A 19,659-nucleotide genomic window follows, 5' to 3' on the forward strand; every position below is an offset into this window, starting at 1 on the left:
TATGTGGGGTCTTGGACTTGTATTCAATACAACAACTATTCAATTAAGGTGTAAACAGCTTAGTGAAATGGTTCCAGGAGTGATTAAATGAAATTCTATAGAGAATAATTACAGGATCAAAAAGAAAGAGTAAAAAGGAGGAAGTAGGCACTGGTTGAAAGCGTACTTTCCAACAAGGCCACAAAAGCTAATGTAGTATAATCACATTTGCATAGTAATTAGGCAATGCAACAGGCCATGAAAAAAAACCCACAGACTTCAGTTTCACTCAGTCTAAAGCCCTGTTCTCAATGCCAGCGACTTACAGTGACAAAGTGGCATGAACATTTCAATGAGAGCTGATGATTTTCAGCGACATGAGTTGTAGCGACCGGCAGAAACGGGCTGTCTCGATGGACCATAGATCACAAGTAACCAACAATCACAATTGTGACTATTTTGCTCAATATGACTTTATATCCTACAGTGTGACTTTGTACGCGGAAACAGGATTCCAGAATGATCAGATTAAACTTGATTAAAGTTAACACAGATGAAACAGTCTATGAAGTTTCATTTATCACTTATCTCTGTTACCTGAGAGAGCTGATTTCTTCTGCTGTTACTAAGGTAGTTTTCTCGGCATTAGACATCTGGTGCTCTTTTAGAGCCTCAAGTTCAGCAGTCACCTGAGCAAGTGATAAAAAAAAAACTTAATGAAAGACAAAAAGATCAGCACTGTATGTCAAAAACAGTAACTGACTGTAAATCTGAGCAAATGAAACACCTGCGGCCTTAGTGGCAATGTAATTCCTGTCTAATATCTTGACTTCTGCCTTATGTGGTTTTTCATTTCTTGCATGCATTGTAGTGCAAATTTTAATCAATATTTATGATCGAAACGGTAGCTGACATAATCGTATAAATGCCAAAAGGAAGTTCCCATGGTGATGGATGTGACTCACCATTTGAGCTTGTAATTTGAAGGTGCCTGCTTCCTCCTGGGCTTTAAACAGTTGAGTCTATCGGAATGAAAAAGGTTATTTCCATTAAAAAAAAAAGTAATTGATTACAAAGTCATGAGTACTATTAATGGCAAGAAAGTTGTCTGGATACGTGTCCATCAAGACAGGCCAGTCTGCATGAGAACAGGTCTAACATTTTTATAACACCAGCACAGTTTTTTTTAAACTGTTCAACTTGAGCTTAATATAACCACACATTTTAAAATAAATTCTAATAAATCCAATAATTCTCCTTTCCTATAAAGTTTATTACCTCAAAATGTAATAACTTAGCCTCTGCTTCTAAATGACTTTTCTGTTGATGTATCCAATGGGAGGAGGGGGAGGTATAAAAAAAAAGAAACATTCCCGCAGGTTTCCCGATTGTAAAGTGCCAATTCCCCCAAACATTTAAGCAATAAAGCGAAGAGGTGGAATGAGTAAATTAATCTAAACAAATTATCAGAGAAAATTTGTAATTTGAAAACTTTCTGAGAGACAATTTCATAAACCACATCTCCCTCTTAACTGTCCCTGTCTGCGTTTTATTTTTTTATGTTTTTTAGTTGCCAGCCACAACCAGCATTTTGGAAAATTTTCACCAAATTTTCATGGCCCGCCAGATCGCCTTCAAAATGCTTATGCTACATCCTACATCATACCTCAGTTATGCTTTATTTCGTAAGTTAAATACGGAAAGCGGTTTGGCGGAAGCTAGATATTTTAATTTATAACGTGTTAAATATGGATATTTTTCTAACACAAACTAATTGATTCACTTCAAAAAGGCCTTTATTAACCCCCCCGGAGCTGTGTTGAGTACGTTTATAATGGATGGATGCACTTTTCTGAGATTCAAACTTGGAAGCCCCGTTCACTGCCATTGTAAAGCTTGGAAACAAACTCCGATTGTGTTCATCAGAAAGAAGCAAGCCATATACACCTAGAATGTCTTGAGGGTGAGAAAATCGTGGGGTAATTTTCATTTTAAAGTGAACTAATTCTTTAAGTAGGGTTTGAGTGACTAATAAATCAATATTTAAGCTGATAAAAAAAAATATTTATTTAAAGGGGGCTCTAATGCCATTCCATGTATTCTGATTTATTTACACTGTTAAAAGAGTTGAATTATCATACTAAACATGGCCAAAAATACAAAAAAATGAGCTGGACGCATGTCGGAGTATTTCTTTGCCAAATACACTCATTCAGGATTCCAAAAAGTTTCGGAAAATTTGTTTTTCAAGTATGGCCCCTTATTACATCATAAAAGGGTGGAATTCCTTTTATGGGCACGTCTCCCGGATGAGTGCGTGAGCACATCAGTGAGCTTCATTTGGGTTACGGGAGATGTCGGCAGCGCTGTCATTTTGTTTTTAGACCACAAAATCAACAATATCACTAAAGAAGTTTGTTTTTGGTTTTGAGGGAAAGATAACTTTGTTCAGCTTCCCAAATAACGCAGAATTAAGGAAACAGCGGATGCAGTTTGCTTTTCTGGAGCATCAGCCGAGTTCTGCAAGTGTGTTTGTTTGTTGCCGGTCATGAGTCGAAACTGCAGGCGGTGAGTAAAACTACATCAAATGTCTGTTTTGCTGGCAATCGGCACGCAAGTGCATTTAATGTTAACAACACATATGTATAGTGAATCGACAGTTCTCCAGGGATAATGCCATGTGTGTATTTGTGCTTGTGACTCTTTAGCCCCTCCCACTGCATGCTTCCACGAGTTAGGCTGTTTTCGGAAAGAATCGGTGAAGCGTATCTGTCTTTTATAAATATGATAAAACTAAAGACTCTTCGGAGATATGAAGAATGCAATACTACTCTATAGGTACTTAAGATTAACATGAGATTGGCAGAAACTGTGTGTGTTATGTACCCTTTAAAGTCCCCATGCAACTGACTTGTTGTGATGCATTTCCTAGTGAAACGGAATATTGAGGGCAGGGTTTTACTTCAGCGGTCCTCCTCTCCATCTCTCACTCATAGCCGACTAACGGTTGGAGGGGAGTGGTTAAGGATATTCAAACCCAAGCTGTCAAACTGACGTCATCAGAGAAGGAACTCCGTTCCAGACCGGAAGTAACTTTTTTTGATTAATGTTTACCATGACAAACAATTTTTTCTGTGTATTAACTAACGGATTAATTGTTCACCACAAGACTAGTAATATGCTCTAACAAAATAAATAGGGTAAATTATGATTTCATGACGACTTTAATGTCATCCGTCTTATATTTCATCTGCAACAACGTGAATTTTTATAAATATCCGTTTGGCCATTAACTTTTAAATGCATCATTATGCATTAATATGAGGAGTCTCCGCATGAAAGAAACACCCATGACTGGCAGAACGTGCTTCTGCATTTCTCTCCGATACAGTAGGAAATTAAATGAAATGTGGAGGATGTTAACTGTGACAAGATTTTTGACAGTTCTCGTGACAGGATGCGTGTAACCAAGCGACAGAGATCAAACACGTTTTATGACATGATAGTCCCAAAGCTTGTCTACTCTTCTGCTACAATCAAAAGTATGTAAGCTTTCTTGACAAAAAGATTACATACTTTTAGGGCATAGTACAATATAGGTGAATTGGGATGCAGCATAACTCCTAACCCTACCCCACACCCTAACAGGCAGCTTTTGCGACCAATTGTAAAGATCTTTCGGCACACCCATTACTCCAACCTGCAGATACCCAGATTACCCACACTTGGACAAATCATTGAATCAGTATCTTGACCATATTCATTCAAAAGAACTGTATGAGTGTGCATTATGGGTAATGAAGTTCTCACCTCCATCTCAGTGTTGTGATTCTGGACTTTCTGCAGCATGTCCTCTGCCTCCTTGACCCGGAGCGTGAGCTGAGGGGAGTATTCACTTGTGGCCAGCTCGCTGTCGTACGACTCTAATATGGCCCTCATTCCATCGCGCTCCTGACCCACATACAAAAGCACATGTTTCAATTCCAGAACTCAATTCAGGCCAAGCTAGGTCAGTGCAATACAAAGACATCATGCATATAGTTATCTGTGTGGAAGTAGAACTATCTGAGACGCTTGCAGAAGCATAAACGGATGATGCTGATTTAATTGAAGGGTGAGCATGTAAAAAAAATTATAATTATAAATGAAAGAATCTACTCACTTAATGTAAATTTAATTACTACAGCTTGATTGTGTTTCACTTATTACTAAACTTATTTCACATGCTTTACCGGTCAACCTCGTAGTACAATTTAATAGGCAGGCATCAGTTGTAATGTCATTGTACTGCTCTAAATACAAGAGGAGAGATGCAAGAAATATTAGAGGGGAATTAATGGGGTGAACGAGCTCCCTTCGGAGTCTGAGTCATCTGTGTAAATATCTCATTTTAGAGTCGATTAAACCGAAATTAAATCTAGTCTAGTCTCTAAAGCCGAAAACAGCAGGATCAATAAAACATTGTGATTCATTATCCGGAGTGTCAACTGAGAATACTAAAACGCCAACAGACACATGCACATACATGCACCCAAACTAGAAAGGTTGTGAAGGTTAATGTCGAATAGAACATTGACTAACAGACCTTTAACATCAGTTTAAAGGAAAAGTTAATGATGCATTTGTGGAGCTTTAGTTAAGTTCATTTGACGTAACAATCAATGTGACTGACGTCAAATCACCCATGCAGATTTAGCTGTGAATTTCACAAAAGTGTCACATATCTTCCCAAAATCAAAAGAAAATATAGAAAAAATGCATAATACATATCTGCCATGAAAATTTCACAATGATACAAAATACACATATTTTAAGTTTATTATTTTCAAAAGGTAATTATCATTTATGTCATTTTTAAATGTGCAATATGCCAGTAGAAACTGAAATAAAATGATTTTTTTAACCATTTAAATCATAATACAATCATAATGCTTTGTGTTTAATGTACTCACAATTTAAAGGTTTTGTTTCCCATTATAGTAGTATAGCAAATTTTGGAATCAAATAACACGGAAATGTTTATAACAAGTTTTGTGACATTTATCCAGCTGTTTATCATATCACTCACTTGTTATTAACCCTGGCTATCAAAAACCTCAAACTAGTTTTGAAAATTTTGAAAACTTTTATGTCAGTTTCATTTGTAGCTCTGTAGTACTTTTTAAAGGTCAAAGAGGTATCCGTTTTATTATTATCTGAAGTCATGAAAACAGTTCAGGTCTTTCTTTTAATATGAGTTATACCACCTAAGGGGTTCAACACACCGGCACATTTCAGTAAATTACACACGCACACACACGTGTACTTCAACACACACGTCTTCAAAAGCTATTTTTCTGCTTCTATTGTAATGAAATTCACCCGTGCTGTTATCTTAAACTCACCTCATTCATCCCACAGATAGCAAACTCTCATTTAGGACTCTATTATTTTGGCACTGGCCTCAGAGTTTCTGTGCCGAAGAGAGAATCTATGTGGGTGAGTGAGTGAAGAAACAAATCTGTGCCGCACTGCAGTTTTTTTCCTCCCCTATGGATCTTCATTTACTGGAGAACTTGGGTCAATGCTACAATAAAACCTTTTTATCATGGCTTTTAATCATGGCTAGAAAACTGTTAATCTTCTGAAGACAGCTGATGCATTTTTCCTGGTTCTGCAGCAGGCGAAGTGCTAAAGTTGTCAATAATGGCTAGTAACAAACAGCCTCCAAACTTTAGCTAGTCAATTATTTTTGTTTTATGGAACTGTGTATGTGTAAACAGGCTATCATCATCATATACCGTATATCTTGATCTTAAAAAGTTCTTTATCTCATGTTTAAATGCTGTTCTGCTTAATTAAAGTTGTATTTGTGGTTGTATTTATGGTAGTTGTATTAGTGTCCATACAAAACTTTGAGTTTACTAGACAAACTGATTTGTGAATAAACATTTTACTGAGCACAGTCAAACATCAACGTAATTAACAACTGAACAACAGAGAAATATGAGCGCGTGTTTGCTTATCTTTACTCTTAATTACTTGTTCTGACAGCTCTAATTTTCCATGTGTGTTTAGAGCAGTTTCCAGACTGGAAGGCTGGAGGTGAGGATGCTCTGAATGTCTCCAGTGTAGACATCATTACACCCAAACATTGACCTCATTAAAACAAATCCCACCTATTTAGGATATATGATTCGAGTTTATTGAAGCCTTTGTTAATTACCAATTAAACAAGCTGTTGACAAACAAAGAACAAGCGTATTATTCACATACGCAATAAAGTGGTGCTCCAGCAATTTATCTAAATCTCATTCTAGCCTTAGCAAAACAATTCAGGTCAGGAAGTTGGAGACATTCGGATTTCTACAGGAGTTACAGCCACCCATACTGTCTATGAGAATGAGGAGGAGACAAAGATAATGGGTCCTGTCATAGACTTTTTAATGACTATTTTCCCTCCCTTATTTACTCACCCTCATATCGTTTCAGAAATTCAGACCCATAAGTTCTTCACAAATTAATTAAATTATACAGTCATTTTATATGATGAACATGTTTAATTTAGGATATTATTCACATATAAACACTGATTAAAGTACCTGAGTGCAAACAAATTAAATATGCTAACAGCAAAAGTGCTTGCTCGATGTGTGAGAATAAACCTCATTCACAAACAACTGCTCGATACATATGGATTTCTTTTACAATGTCCGCATGAACTTTCAAGCATCAAAGGTTTGCCTTCACTTTCAATTGAGGAAAATATTTTAGGTTTCATTAAAAAAATCTTTATTTGTGTTTTGAAGATGTACAAAAGTCTTGTTTGGAAAGACATGAAGGTGAGTAAATGATGACAGGATTTTCAGATTTGTGTTGTTATGTTACACATGCATTGGTGTTTCTTTTCTGTGTTCTTTTTGTTATTCCCTTTCCACCATTCTATCTTTTTACTCCGTTATTTCTCTCTCAGGACTCTGACTATTGGATGTGTCACCTTCCAATCATCACCAGGAAGTCGTAAACCTCACCCAATCCATTGCCGCACTGCCATCTGGAAAACTTAATTGATAGACGTGCAATGTGTGTGTGTGTGCGTGTTCATTTGTTTCAATATTTTTATTTTGTTATGTGAATGTGTGAACCTACTACTTGTTACCTGTGCCTTATGCCGCTGTTCGATAGAATTTGATGTTCTTTTGTTTGGGTAAAAGAGAACAGGCAAACAGGTCATGCGATATACATGATGCATGTAGCGGTGTTTGAATGTTAGACACATTAGGTAAGGAGCATCCACTACCCCTTGTACTTTTGTGTTTTCAGTAGATAGATTAGGTCTCCAGAAGTGCAAGATGTCAAGATCTCAGAGACTTAAGTAAGGTAAAGTATCCTAAAAAATGACCCCCACTAAATAAGAATCACAAGCTGAAGTGTTGTAACATGAAGACTGCTTTTTTATAGACTTTATAGGTTGAGAGTGACTCTTGAAGGACCAGCACCACATCCTTGAAGAATTCATCTTCCAGAATTTGTATCCGTTTTGGGAGTTCATTTTAGTCTTTCCTGAAGTCCGTTTTGCAGAGATGGACTAAAAATGAACTCCCAAAACGTACTGCCAGATTCTGGAAGATGAATTCTTCAAACAGTGGTACTAGAGGATGTGGTGCTGGTCCTTCAAGAGTCACTCTCAACCTATCTGTCCATAACGCCTATAAAAAAGCCTTCTTCATGTATTTTACAACACGTCAGCTTGTGATTCTTATTTAGTGGGGGTCATTTTTTAGGATTCTTTCCCTAACTGAAGTCTCTGAGATACTGACACCTTGCACTTCTGGAGACTCCAGGTTAAGGTTAGAGTTCTGTAAAATGGTGGCGCTGGAGACTAAAGGGATCCTGATGGTTTCACACTTAATTCTTCATCTTAATTCTTAATTCTTTTGCAGTTAATATGTGTCTTTTCTTCACCACCTGTTTTCGTCTGACCCTGCTGACCCAATGAGCATTTCACTGTCCAATGTCTAGTATTGCATTCGTATTGTATCCTTCTCATGGGCATTTAATAATTTTTGACTTTTCAGTCTGATTTAAATCTCTTTTTTGGCTCAATTTATCTGTAAAAGAAAACATGCCTAATAATTCTGCACACCTGAATATAAGGTGTTTTTCATTTCCAGCCTTCATAAACAATTATATATCACTTATACATTATTAAATACTAAATTAATAGTAGTTATTAGGATTACTGTGGTTTGGAATTGGTCAAATGTGCCTGGAAAAAAAATATGATCAAAAAATCAACGTGCCTAATAATTCTGCGCACAGTGTATTGTACTAGAGAAAAATATAGACATTTTGCATTGGGGAGGAAGTATTTGTTTATGAAACTCAAATGTTTACAAAGTATGAATCCTTTTGTTTTGACGAGATGTTTATTTATATGCTTTTCACCTTGGTGAGCAGTAGGACTCTCTTCTGCAGGCGACGGACCAGCGAGTCCTGGTTCTCTCGTTTCTTCTGTTCTTCTTGAGCTTTGGAGCGCAGTTGAGCAATCTCGGGAAGGAGCTCAGCGCGGGCCTTCTCCACAGAGCGAACACTGAAAGAGTCAGATAAAAAAAATATGCCAGAATAACATTAGGATGGAGCAGCTCTGGGGAGAAGAAAAACAGCTGCATCCTCTATATCCTGCAAGGTCATTTCCTTATGAAAGCTGTCTGCTTAGTGTTCACAGCTGAATATACACTCTTTGTTGCTTGGCCATTCTGGGAAATGTAATCTGCAATGTTTGGAAAACAGTGAGCCATCAACACGTGTGTGTGTGTGTGTGTGTGCGTACATGTATGTGTATATGAACACCTAGCCGTGTATTATCCCACTTATGCCATGGTTACTTGCCAACATTGAAAAGTTAAAGCTGTTATTGATATTTGCAGGGTAAAAATTACAATTATTTTCTTCAGTGAGGACTCATCAGATATAGCATTCTGCACGCTTTAAATCAGACATGAGAGATAAGTAGTGCGTTAAGTCTGTGACGTCACTAGGAGCCTGTCCCTAGTGGCCAGTCAAGGAATTGCAGTTTAAGTCACTTCCGTATTGGCTTCAAGATAAACTGGGGGAGGTTGCCGCTTGGTTAAGATCAGTGTTGGGGTAACGTGACTTAAGTAAACGCAATCAGATTACTTTTTCCAAGTAACTAGTAAAGTAATATTACTCTTAAACAGCCAAATATTCAAGTGAAGTTACTTTTTCAAATATGTAATGCAAGTTAAAAAATGTCTTCCCCTGTGTCCTATTCTTCTGCAATCCAGAATGGCAGTACAGCTGTAAGGTTAGTTTGAGCTGCACCCTCTACTATACAAGTGTGAATTTGCATTTCCTTCAGCCTGAGGGTTAATCTTATCACTTTTGGTGTGAAATGGTCTTTATATTTGCCAAAAATAGATTTTTTCATTAACTCCTTAACTGTCACCCCCCTTTTTGAGAATAGACGTGAAAATGCACTATCCCAGCTTAAATGGCTGTAATTCAAGAATGCTTTGGAATACAGAGCTGTTTGGTCTTGTTTTAAAGGAACACGCAGACTTTGAAATATATTTTACAAATAATTTTTACTCTACAATTATTATAAAAATCAAAGCCATATGTCAAACCAAGTTGTGTCCCAAATATAAAGTTGATATCACAAATTATGTGATTTTGTTTAGGTGCTGTACCAAAAATAGCCACCGGGTGTCATCCACATTCCATAGATTTTTTAAATGAATTCTACTGTAACGAATTAATACATTTCTGTCCAAATATCACTTCTAATCACAAAATAAATATATTTTTGATCTCACTATTTTTTCAGTACCGACATTTTGCCCAATCTTTGTGTTATGTCACTTTTGAAACAAGAATGGGCATCTAAACAGTAAGCAAAAAAGGCAGCATGTATTTACATAAGGAAGCTGTTTGTTTGTGTGTGTGTGTGTGTGTGTGTGTGTGTGTGTGTGTGTGTGCGTGCATATGTCTTCTGGAGATAAAAGGAAGGATGTTTGATACAGATAGACTCTGACTGGGAGAGCACTTTTCCACTTGACCTTGCAGAGTGAGAGAAATTACCCACAGCAAGAGTTCAATTCCATCAAATTTGCTGCAAAAGTGTGTGTGCAAGTCTTTGTATCTGCTGGATTAAAAGGAGAGAAAGTGCTAAGACTGTACGGGTGGATGTAATTGTGCTTTCTGGAGGTAGTTGACAAGGGAAATTTGTGTGTGTGTGTGTGTGGGGGGGGGGGGGGGGGATTGAGAGTTTATGTGGGCCGGCATTTGCAAGAGCGAGTCAGGGTGTGTGTGTCTCCTCATAGCTAAATTGATTAACTCCTCTCATCTCTTCCAGATGCTAACTATCCAGCTCAATTTGAGCTGTAATGAAAATCATCACGGCCTGCCGTGGAGGGTCAATAAGACAATAATGCACAATCTAATCACAAAAGCATACTCGTCTCCTATCAATATGACCTCAGCACATACTGAGGCTTATTATGCAAATTGCCTCTATTCGTTAGTGAATAGGGTAATTGATTTAGTTGGCCCAGTTTCTCAACACCGAAGGAGTAGATTAATGGAGTGATTCAACCAACTGAACCACATGAATGCACGCCAACACACAAACATGTATGTAAGGCACCTATAAGCACTTGCATTATAATACAAAGAGGGTAATTTTACGGTCCATCACATTATTCCATTACAGAAATAACTCTGACTAGACCAGCAATTGCACTTCTATTTAAATGTTAAAAAAATATTACAAAAACAGCCTGAAAAGGAGAAAGCAACGCAGTGTTAACGAGGGCACATTCTCCATATTGATCAAGGTCTGGTCGTATTGTAGCCTATTAGGGAGACGATTCACCTATCCACATGTATCTGACATGTAAAACAACCAGTCGTGTTTTTACATATTTATGGGCAACAAAATGGAATGCATTATATCACACAATAACAGACATTCATGCAACAAAGTGGCTCATTCAGTAATAGCACAGCAGTCTCTGCAAACGGTTGTAAAAAAAAAACAAAAAACAAACTAGCAGTATGGGTTTTTATTAGGGGTGTAACGGTATACAAAATTTGACAGTTCGGTACGTACCTTGGTTTTGAAGTCACTGTTCGGTACGGGTTCGGTACAGCAGTTTTACAAAATTGCTTTTTATTTATTTTTATTAAACAGTGGTTTACTGAAAAAATTGACTCTGTCCTTAAATGAATTCAATTATAACTAAACGTTTCTTAAAGATAATGCAGTAAACTATAGGGAGCCCTAACCTGCACATTACTATAATATTAAAGGTGAACAACAGAGCCCAAACTATTAGCCTAAATTCAGTTGCTATTTATTTTTAGGTATAATAATCAACACTCAAATAACAGTACGCAAACATGTAAACTTCACATAAGGCAGTTTTTGCATTAACTTCTAAATCTAATAATGAAATATAATCATTTATACACAGTGGCTGTCATTTTCATGACAGATGTATTTAAACATACATTAAATAAACAAGACATCACTAACAGGTTAAGTAGAATATAATTCCTATATATAGGCTAATATAGTACCTATATTTATCAAAAGAGTTCATTTTTCTAGTGAACTATAACAGCTGTGGACACTGAATGACTTCTGAGGTAAATGTAATGCTACGTGACATTGTTTACAAGCCGTTTTATTTCTTTCTGCGGTTGAAACACTGATTGAGCAATTACACAACATATGATACGATTCAGTAAATTGTAATGTATAATCCTCAACATACCTTAAAGGGATCCCATGGTGTTAAGACTTGTATGGCTTAATATAACATAAATGATGACGTAGAACTGGCTCTACCCATAGCTATTTTTACCACAACACACCTCGAAAAATGTATTTGTAAATTGTAAATTTGTAATTTACAGAGCAGTCTGTCAGATGTGTGTGTGTTTGTGGGCACGCAATCTCGATTGAGACCCTGTCAGTGTCAGATGCGTGTGTGTGTGTGTGTGAGCGTGCACGCCGATCTGTTGATGTGTGTGTGTGTGAGTGTGTGAGTGTGTGAGTGTGTGAGTGTGTGAGTGTGAGAGAGAGAGAGAGAGAGAGAGAGAGAGAGAGAGAGAGAGAGAGAGAGAGAGAGAGAGAGAGAGAGAGAGAGAGAGAGAGAGAGTGAGTAAGTAGAGTGTTTGTGTGTGCACATGAGTGTGTTTTAAATGCAACTACAAAGCAATTAATTGGTTTTGTTTAACTCTGAAACATTTTTCGAGGTGTGTTGTGGTAAAAATAGCTACGGGTAGAGCCAGTTCATTGCCGAGTGCAACCATTCTACGTCATCAACCTAGAACGCAAACAAAATGGCGCCGCCCATTGTCCAAATATATAATGGGATTTCTACTACATATTTCAGTAAGATACATCGTTTATGTTATATTAAGCCATACAAGTCTTAACACCATGGGATCCCTTTAAAGGGTAACTAAACCCTAAACCAACTTTTTTTAGTTAATGATCTGTAATACTGGGGCTTTATTAATGCTGTTCATTGATTCGAGTAAATGTTTTGACATTTGAGTATAAAGTGTTTTAATTCTATAAAATATGGTGTAAAACCACCAAAGTGCTGCCCTCTTAAGGTTGAACGGTGGCTACTGCAGTTGAATTTTCCTATTGGACGTTGTGGTACATCGTGACGTAGGATGGTACCTCCAACGGCTCACTATCCGCGCCCCTAGCACGAGCTCACCACGCCCTCAGAAATGTTTCCGCCAATCACACGATGAGAACGGCTTTACTCCAGTATGAACTGTCATATTACATGAAGTAGAAACATTATGAATGAAACTGACTTGACACTTGCTTTAACATTGTATTGAAGAAAATACGGTTAACTAATGCAGTTGTCAGTACACGTCAGGCTTTTCTTGCGATATTATTGCCGCCCGTCATGTGTACAGATAATTTTCATACATGAGACGCGCTTTCAAACCCTGACACGCAAGTGGTTGCCGCGGACGCAGATAGATTAGGTCAGTTCTCTTGCGCGGCTGCTTCACTAGCATCGTCGGCATCGGGAGTTAACGCAGTTTGAGCAGCGGCTCGCAGTGATAAGGCTCCGGGTTTGTGTCTGTAACAGAAAATCCACCCTCCTCCACTTCAGGTGAAGGAGTGGGAGAAATGACCGCTCTGTTGCAAAGCTGGCATCACTCCAGTCATTCTCCATCTTTGCGACTCGCGAGTCTGACAGCTGTCAATCAATCCGTCACTGCGGGTCTCAGGTGCACGCCCTCCGCTCAGCCCCGCCTTCGGTTCGTCCCTTCTGTGTCCGCCGGGCTCTGCCCACTTTTCCAGCATTTTTTGAAAATTGCCAGTGGGTGGAGTTAAGCTCTGAGCAGGGGTTTAGTTACCCTTTAAGATATTAATTCATGTTTATTCTTTGACTGGAGATGATCGCGTTCACTAGCACGCCACCGCTTGAACTGACGCGTCTATACAGTGATCAGTCACGTCACATTAAAGAGCGTCAAAACAGCATTTATCGTTTGAATTTCATGATAAAATGGACTGAATAATTAATATGTTCGTGTGGGAACTCGGATTGAAGTATGTTCTGCACTTAAAACAAGCCGAATGTTAACTGTTAAAGATTGCATTCAGAACCGTTCGGTACACACATGCACCGAACCGAAAGTCCTGTACCGAAACGGTTCGGTACGAATACGTTTTATACACGCAAATAGATTCAGCGGATGGCCAATGTGTGCCAATATACATGTAATTAAATTTAATGACAGCAAAGCAGAAATGTGCATTATCTATTGACACGATTTTAGAACTAATACACTATAAAAGGCATTAGGGGTTTGAACGACTTCAGATTTTTTTAAGTCAATATTTATGTGATGAAAGTCGAGTCGACGTTGACTAGTCACTGATGACGTTATTAATGAACAAATAAACCTGAACACTGGCCACAAGGTTATTACTCCTACATAACAGCTTATTTTTTTATCAGCTCTTTGGTCTTGCGGTCAATATATTTTGCTTATTCTAAATCAGATAACGTTACAGATGAATGTATTAGTGAGAGAGTGATTGCGTGTGAATTAATTTTACCTGGCAGCATCTCTCTACTAATAGTGAAGCTGTGGGTTTTAATTACTAAGAAATATATGATAGAACTTTTCAGTTTCTAAGCTATTTTATTGATAAACCACAGAACAGTGTGCGCGCGTGATATGCAAGCTATAGGTACCAAGACGACACGTACGTATTTCTATGAATCAGGGAAACTGCAACAAAAAAAAATGGAGGCTCCAGGTGGCTTTAGTAATTGACCTATCGGTAAGCCCCTCCCCTCGAATGCAGATGAGCCAATAGCAGTTTAGTATCAGTTGCGCTGGGACCGGAACTCGGACATCTTTAGGTGTCAGCGCCATAGAGAAACATTGGAAAATCCGAAGCTCTCATCGGTTTGATGGTGTTATTGCTACAAAAATGCTAAAACATAGTGCCTGAGGTACTGTAACACCGAATCCAGGGATCCTAAGAGGATTTTCTGTGTCATATTCTCGTTAAGTTACGATTAAAGTCCCTGCTAACATACAAACTGTAATAACTAACTGTTCTCACGTCATGTAACACTGTAGGTCAAAAACACGAAGGTCTACATTTCAGTGCCTCTCCATATTAAACAGGTTATATTTAAATTAATTTAATTTTAGATATGTTTAAGGTCTACATTATCTGTCCTACTAAGGAGGACTCCTATTTTGATGGGTATTATAGTCTACGGGTAGTGAAAGGGAGAGCTCGCACGCAGTTTATCGAAGTTGTTTTGCAGATACAAAGTTTACTAGTTATTAACTGCACCCCCGAAAAGTCATAAGCTCTGTGTATATGTTTGTGTACTGTGAGTGTTTTTGTATAATTTGCTGTGTATGTTAATGGTAATGCAACGGAGAGAGATAGTTTGTGAATGAGACGTTAATGCGCACTTCTTATGCTTTGTTTGTTCAGCTCTTACAATGATTTTTTGGAGTGAAAAAGGACATAATAAACTTGATAAACCATCAGTAAAGTTTGGCCATCATTCGGACGGGATATACGCTACATTCTGTGTCCAAAAACATCTTGGGATAATGTCTTCACACTGACAGCTGTCATTGTAAGATATAGAAACTCTGTTTGTTTGTCCGAGTTAGCAACAGTAACTAAGGGGGGCGGGGCTTACCGATAGGTCAATTCAAGCCACACCTTCTGAATAAAAAAAGGCCAATCGCCAACTGGTAAAGTCATTGCATTACTTCAGCTGTTGTTCAGCTCCAGTTCCCATAGAAACCCAACCTGAGGCACACCTAATATATATGATTTTCAGAACTATTTGAACATTTATGACAGTTCATGTCAGATTTCATTGTTGATATAAAATGTTATTTAAATGTGAGTTTGGCCGGCAGTTTTCAGATTTCACTATTTCCCCATTCAAATAGATAGAAATTGGTCTTGCAAGCCTGAAATAGCTGACTGGAGGCATTGCAAATGTGGTTGCGGATTGAACTGGATTTCCTTGAAAGGGACTTTGAGAGTAAGCAGCAAAATATATGATACCATTGTTGTCAGATTTCATTCCTGATATGAAATAAGCTATTGGCACGTCATTTCAAATGATGACAAACAGTTACGTAGATTAAGGTATTTCCCTGCTCAAGGAGATAGGAGGTGTACTTGCATGGCTGGAAATATCTGCTGGGGGCATTCAAAATATGGCCATAGAATTAAAAGCCTCAATCTAAAAGGATGCTGATAACTTCAAAATGGCTTGATTCAGAAAATGCAGGGATGCACCTGCAATATTTCCTATTAAACTAAAGGTGTGTTCACACTTGCAGTTTGGTTCTCTTGGTTCTTTTAGTCAAAAAAGAAAATTATACATTTAGCCCTGGGTCGCTTAGCATTCATGCTGTCTTTTTTAACACCGAACCAAAAGATACAAAACAGCTTTTATGAAGTACAATTTGTTGGAAGTCACAGAAACAAAGCGGTGTGCTGGGCTAAATGCGCTTCTTGTATGTGCGCATACATGATGGTATGAGAACTTGTAAAGAGTTTATAATGTGTTCGAGTCAAAGCAGCGGCAGGAATTCCTTTGCTACACACAAACGAAAAGATCTGCTACAAGGAGACAGCATTTCCGACACCTGTACCGAACTGTAATGGGCAACATAGCTCTTATGATGAGAAGAACCAGGTATCCTTGAGCGTTCTGTCCTTTTTAGGGTCTCACCTCGAGATATCACAACTTGTTTTTGGTTTGATTACATGTCTTTGGTGTGGTTTGACTGAATTAGGAGTTCAACACCGGACCAGAGTTCGTTTGGAAGCAGATCTCCTGAAAAGATGGGTCTCGGTTCACTTATTTGGAGAGCACTAGGGTTTGGATGGCAGCGTTCACACTCACTTAAATGAACCACAATTCATTTGAATTGTACCAAACCTGCCAAGTGTGAACAACACACTCTAAGACTAATCAAAATATGTAAAATATTTAGGTATAGGAACAGTTAGATAGAAGATTCATTCATATTATTAAACCAACTCCGTCGTTTTCACACCTGAAAGTCCGCACCAAGGTCCGAACCGAAGTTCACGTTTTGATACTTTCGGTTAGTTTTGGTTTGGTTTCACATTGCAATTATGTGAGCGCACTAAAGAACTTTACGTGACACACTTGCGTCCACTCGTCATCATCTATGTGGGCTGCATCTTGACATTGATTGGTTTGTAAACGGACGTGTGTCTGACGTCAGCGTCTTTGACAAGAGTGAATGAACGGACCACTGATATAGATCAGTGGAACGGACGCATATCGTTGCCACTATTGAACAGTGCGCATTGCTTAACTATGTTCTTTTCGTCACGTTTAAAAGTGGACATTTCAAGCTTTATATACACATATTTCTCATGTTTGTGAGACAAGTAGCCTGCTGAGTTTCGGTTTATTTGAGACGCGCTCCAGTTCATTTGCAAAGCATGTGATCGCTCCCGCGATTATTGTCTGCTATAGACTATTTGTTTCTTATTTATTAAATCCAGGTAATTATCTGATGAAACATTGATAAAAATGAAGATACAATTTATACAAAACGAAATTCACATTAAAGAAAGGTTCATAAGCAAAATCATGCAAAATTTCGTTCAAAATCATTTTTGACCTTCTGTCTTCTGACATATTGCGCATCTTTTCACTTTTCATAATCAATGTAGCCTAGATTGAATTTAAAAATAACATTATAATATTTAAACATAAACAGGAACTTCCTGTAAATGGTCTGAAAGTAGGCTACGAACCATACAGAAAATGCTTTCCCACTAGAAACGAACCGAACCTTGATCCGGACCGAGACTACCTCTTTTCGTTGGACCAAATTTCGTCTGTTTGGTCCGGACCGTGGTACGGGGGACGTTTCACACCTGCAATTTTGATTCGGACCAAACTGAAAAGTCCGAAAATCCGGACCAAACAAGGTAGGTGTGAAAACGGGGTTCTTGCTGTAGGTATTGTTTGTGGTAGTAAGAAATGCATATAATCATGCCAGTTTCACAAGTAAAGTGTGGGGAAAGGTTCTTAATTTAACAACTGCAAATTCATCATTTGCTATATATGGAGTCTCTAAAGGGACATGGTGTTGGAAAAAAATATAAGATGGGAGGAAAAATGATATGTCGATGTTTTGCGTTCTCTTGCAAATGTTTTGCGTTCCCCCGAGAAGCTTTTTAATTTTTGCGAGCGAACAAAGTTTCTCAGGGGAACTCAAAAGCATCGAGTCATATTTTTTCCATTACCATGTCCCTTTAGGAGCTCCATAGCTATTCATGTTATCCTAATGCGTCAACAACAACATAAATGTACAGATGTGCTCAAAAGTTTACACATCCCTTGCAGAATCAGCAAAAATGTTAATGATCTAAATTAAAAAAAAGAGGGATCATACAAAATGCATGTTATGTTTTATTTAGTACCGTCCTGAATACGATATTTTACATAAGACGTTTACATAGTCCACCAGACAACAAAAAAAAACTATTTATTAAAACAAACAAAAAAAGTCCCCTTGATTCTTAATAATGTGTCAATACCTGGATGATCAACAGCAGTTTTTTGGTTTTGTGATGGTTGTTCTTGAGTCCCTTGTATGTCCTGAGCAGTAAAAATGTACTACATTATATAATAAGTGAGTACATAATAAATCAATGTTTTTGTCTTATCCTGAATCACTACAGTACACCTATAATAAGTGTTTATATTCTGACCATTTTAGACTGGTTCGGGTCGCACCATTGTGGGGCATTTGTATGATCTCTTATTTTGTTAAAATCATTATTCTTCAAGAGGTATGTAAACTTAGACAACTGTACGATGCTAATTGTAAGCCATTGATATGTCATTTTTTAATCTATCGACAACTGAAAAAGTGTATTTGATTCTGATGGTATCGATTGATTAGGAATTACTACTGAGAGCCAATTATTGTTTTGAAGCCAAAATGTTATAGGACATTTATCCAAGCCTACTTCAAGTACTGTCTGCAATTAACAAGAACCAAAGATTCACAAAAAGTACTGTTTTCCACACTACACATCCTCCAGAGGTAAGTTGCTTTGCAAATAATAAGCCTAAATCTGACAGAAACATTAAAAAGTAAGCAATAAAAAAAGAAGGTTGTGGGGGGGGAAACACAGCCCCAACTTCTTCCAAAAAGAACTTGAGGAAGCAATGACAGCGGACTCATTACTTTGCGAAGCTGTTTTAGACGACATGATAGTTCATAATTAGCCCAATCTCAAAACTCAGCTCATTAGTGAGATCTGATATTGTCATAGTTTCGTTTGACTTGACTGCTGAAGTGACGAGCCGCGCAGCGCCGACACGCACCAACACCCATCGACCAATTACCGTCTGACAATTAGAGAGGGGAAGAAACCAGAGATAGACAGAAAGAGCATCAAAGAGATTGGCTAATGCTGGCCGGTGAAACTCAAGAAAAGACCCCATTACTGCCTTTGAAAGAACTGCACAGGATGAAACAAGACGCACATTAGAGGCCTTGTCAAATAATGACATTTTTAAGAACAAAAACAGACATGAGCCCACATAGACTGCCATTTGAGAGAGGAGGCTGTCTATTGCTTGAGGGACAGATCACATGCTCTTGAGTACAGCTGTCGCTCACGATTGAAGGCTCAATAGAGACTGTCCATCTCAATTCTTACTGGAGATGTCAAATTTTACAAACCATGCAGTGACAGCAAGGCTTGACTATAATCAATTATTTAATCTAAAATTGCTTCAGCTCATACCTACAATCAGCTCTATGACATAAAAGTAGGGGTGCAACGGTACAAAACTAAACGTTTCTTAAAGATAATGCTGTAAACTATAGGGAGCCCTGACTACACATTACTATAATATTAAAGGTGAACAACAGAGCCCAAACTATTAGCCTAAATTCAGTTGCTATTTATTTTTAGATATAATAATCAACACTCAAATAACACATTGTAGGCAAACGTAAACTTCACATAAGGCAGTTTTTGCATTAACTTCTGAATCTAATGTTAAAATAGTTTTTTTCTCCAATTCGTTGTTGAAATATAATCATTTATACACAGTGGCTGATATTTTC

General features: G+C 37.8%; 1 protein-coding gene across 2 annotated transcripts in view; it reads right to left on the reverse strand.

The window, feature by feature from the left end:
- Positions 1–19,659, reverse strand: part of mad1l1 (mitotic arrest deficient 1 like 1) — a 130,485-nt gene that overhangs the window by 81,448 nt on the left and 29,378 nt on the right. For both annotated transcript variants that reach the window (XM_079813494.1, XM_079813495.1), the window contains exons 11-14: positions 8,407–8,551; positions 3,790–3,930; positions 945–1,001; positions 577–668 (exon numbers count right to left, since the gene is read on the reverse strand). In XM_079813494.1, coding sequence (XP_079669620.1) covers positions 577–668; positions 945–1,001; positions 3,790–3,930; positions 8,407–8,551 — 435 coding nt within the window. The remainder of the gene's footprint in view (positions 1–576; positions 669–944; positions 1,002–3,789; positions 3,931–8,406; positions 8,552–19,659) is intronic.

This window comes from Gobio gobio, assembly GCF_949357685.1.
Source record: "Gobio gobio genome assembly, chromosome: 3".
NCBI classification, from domain to species: Eukaryota; Metazoa; Chordata; class Actinopteri; order Cypriniformes; family Gobionidae; genus Gobio; species Gobio gobio.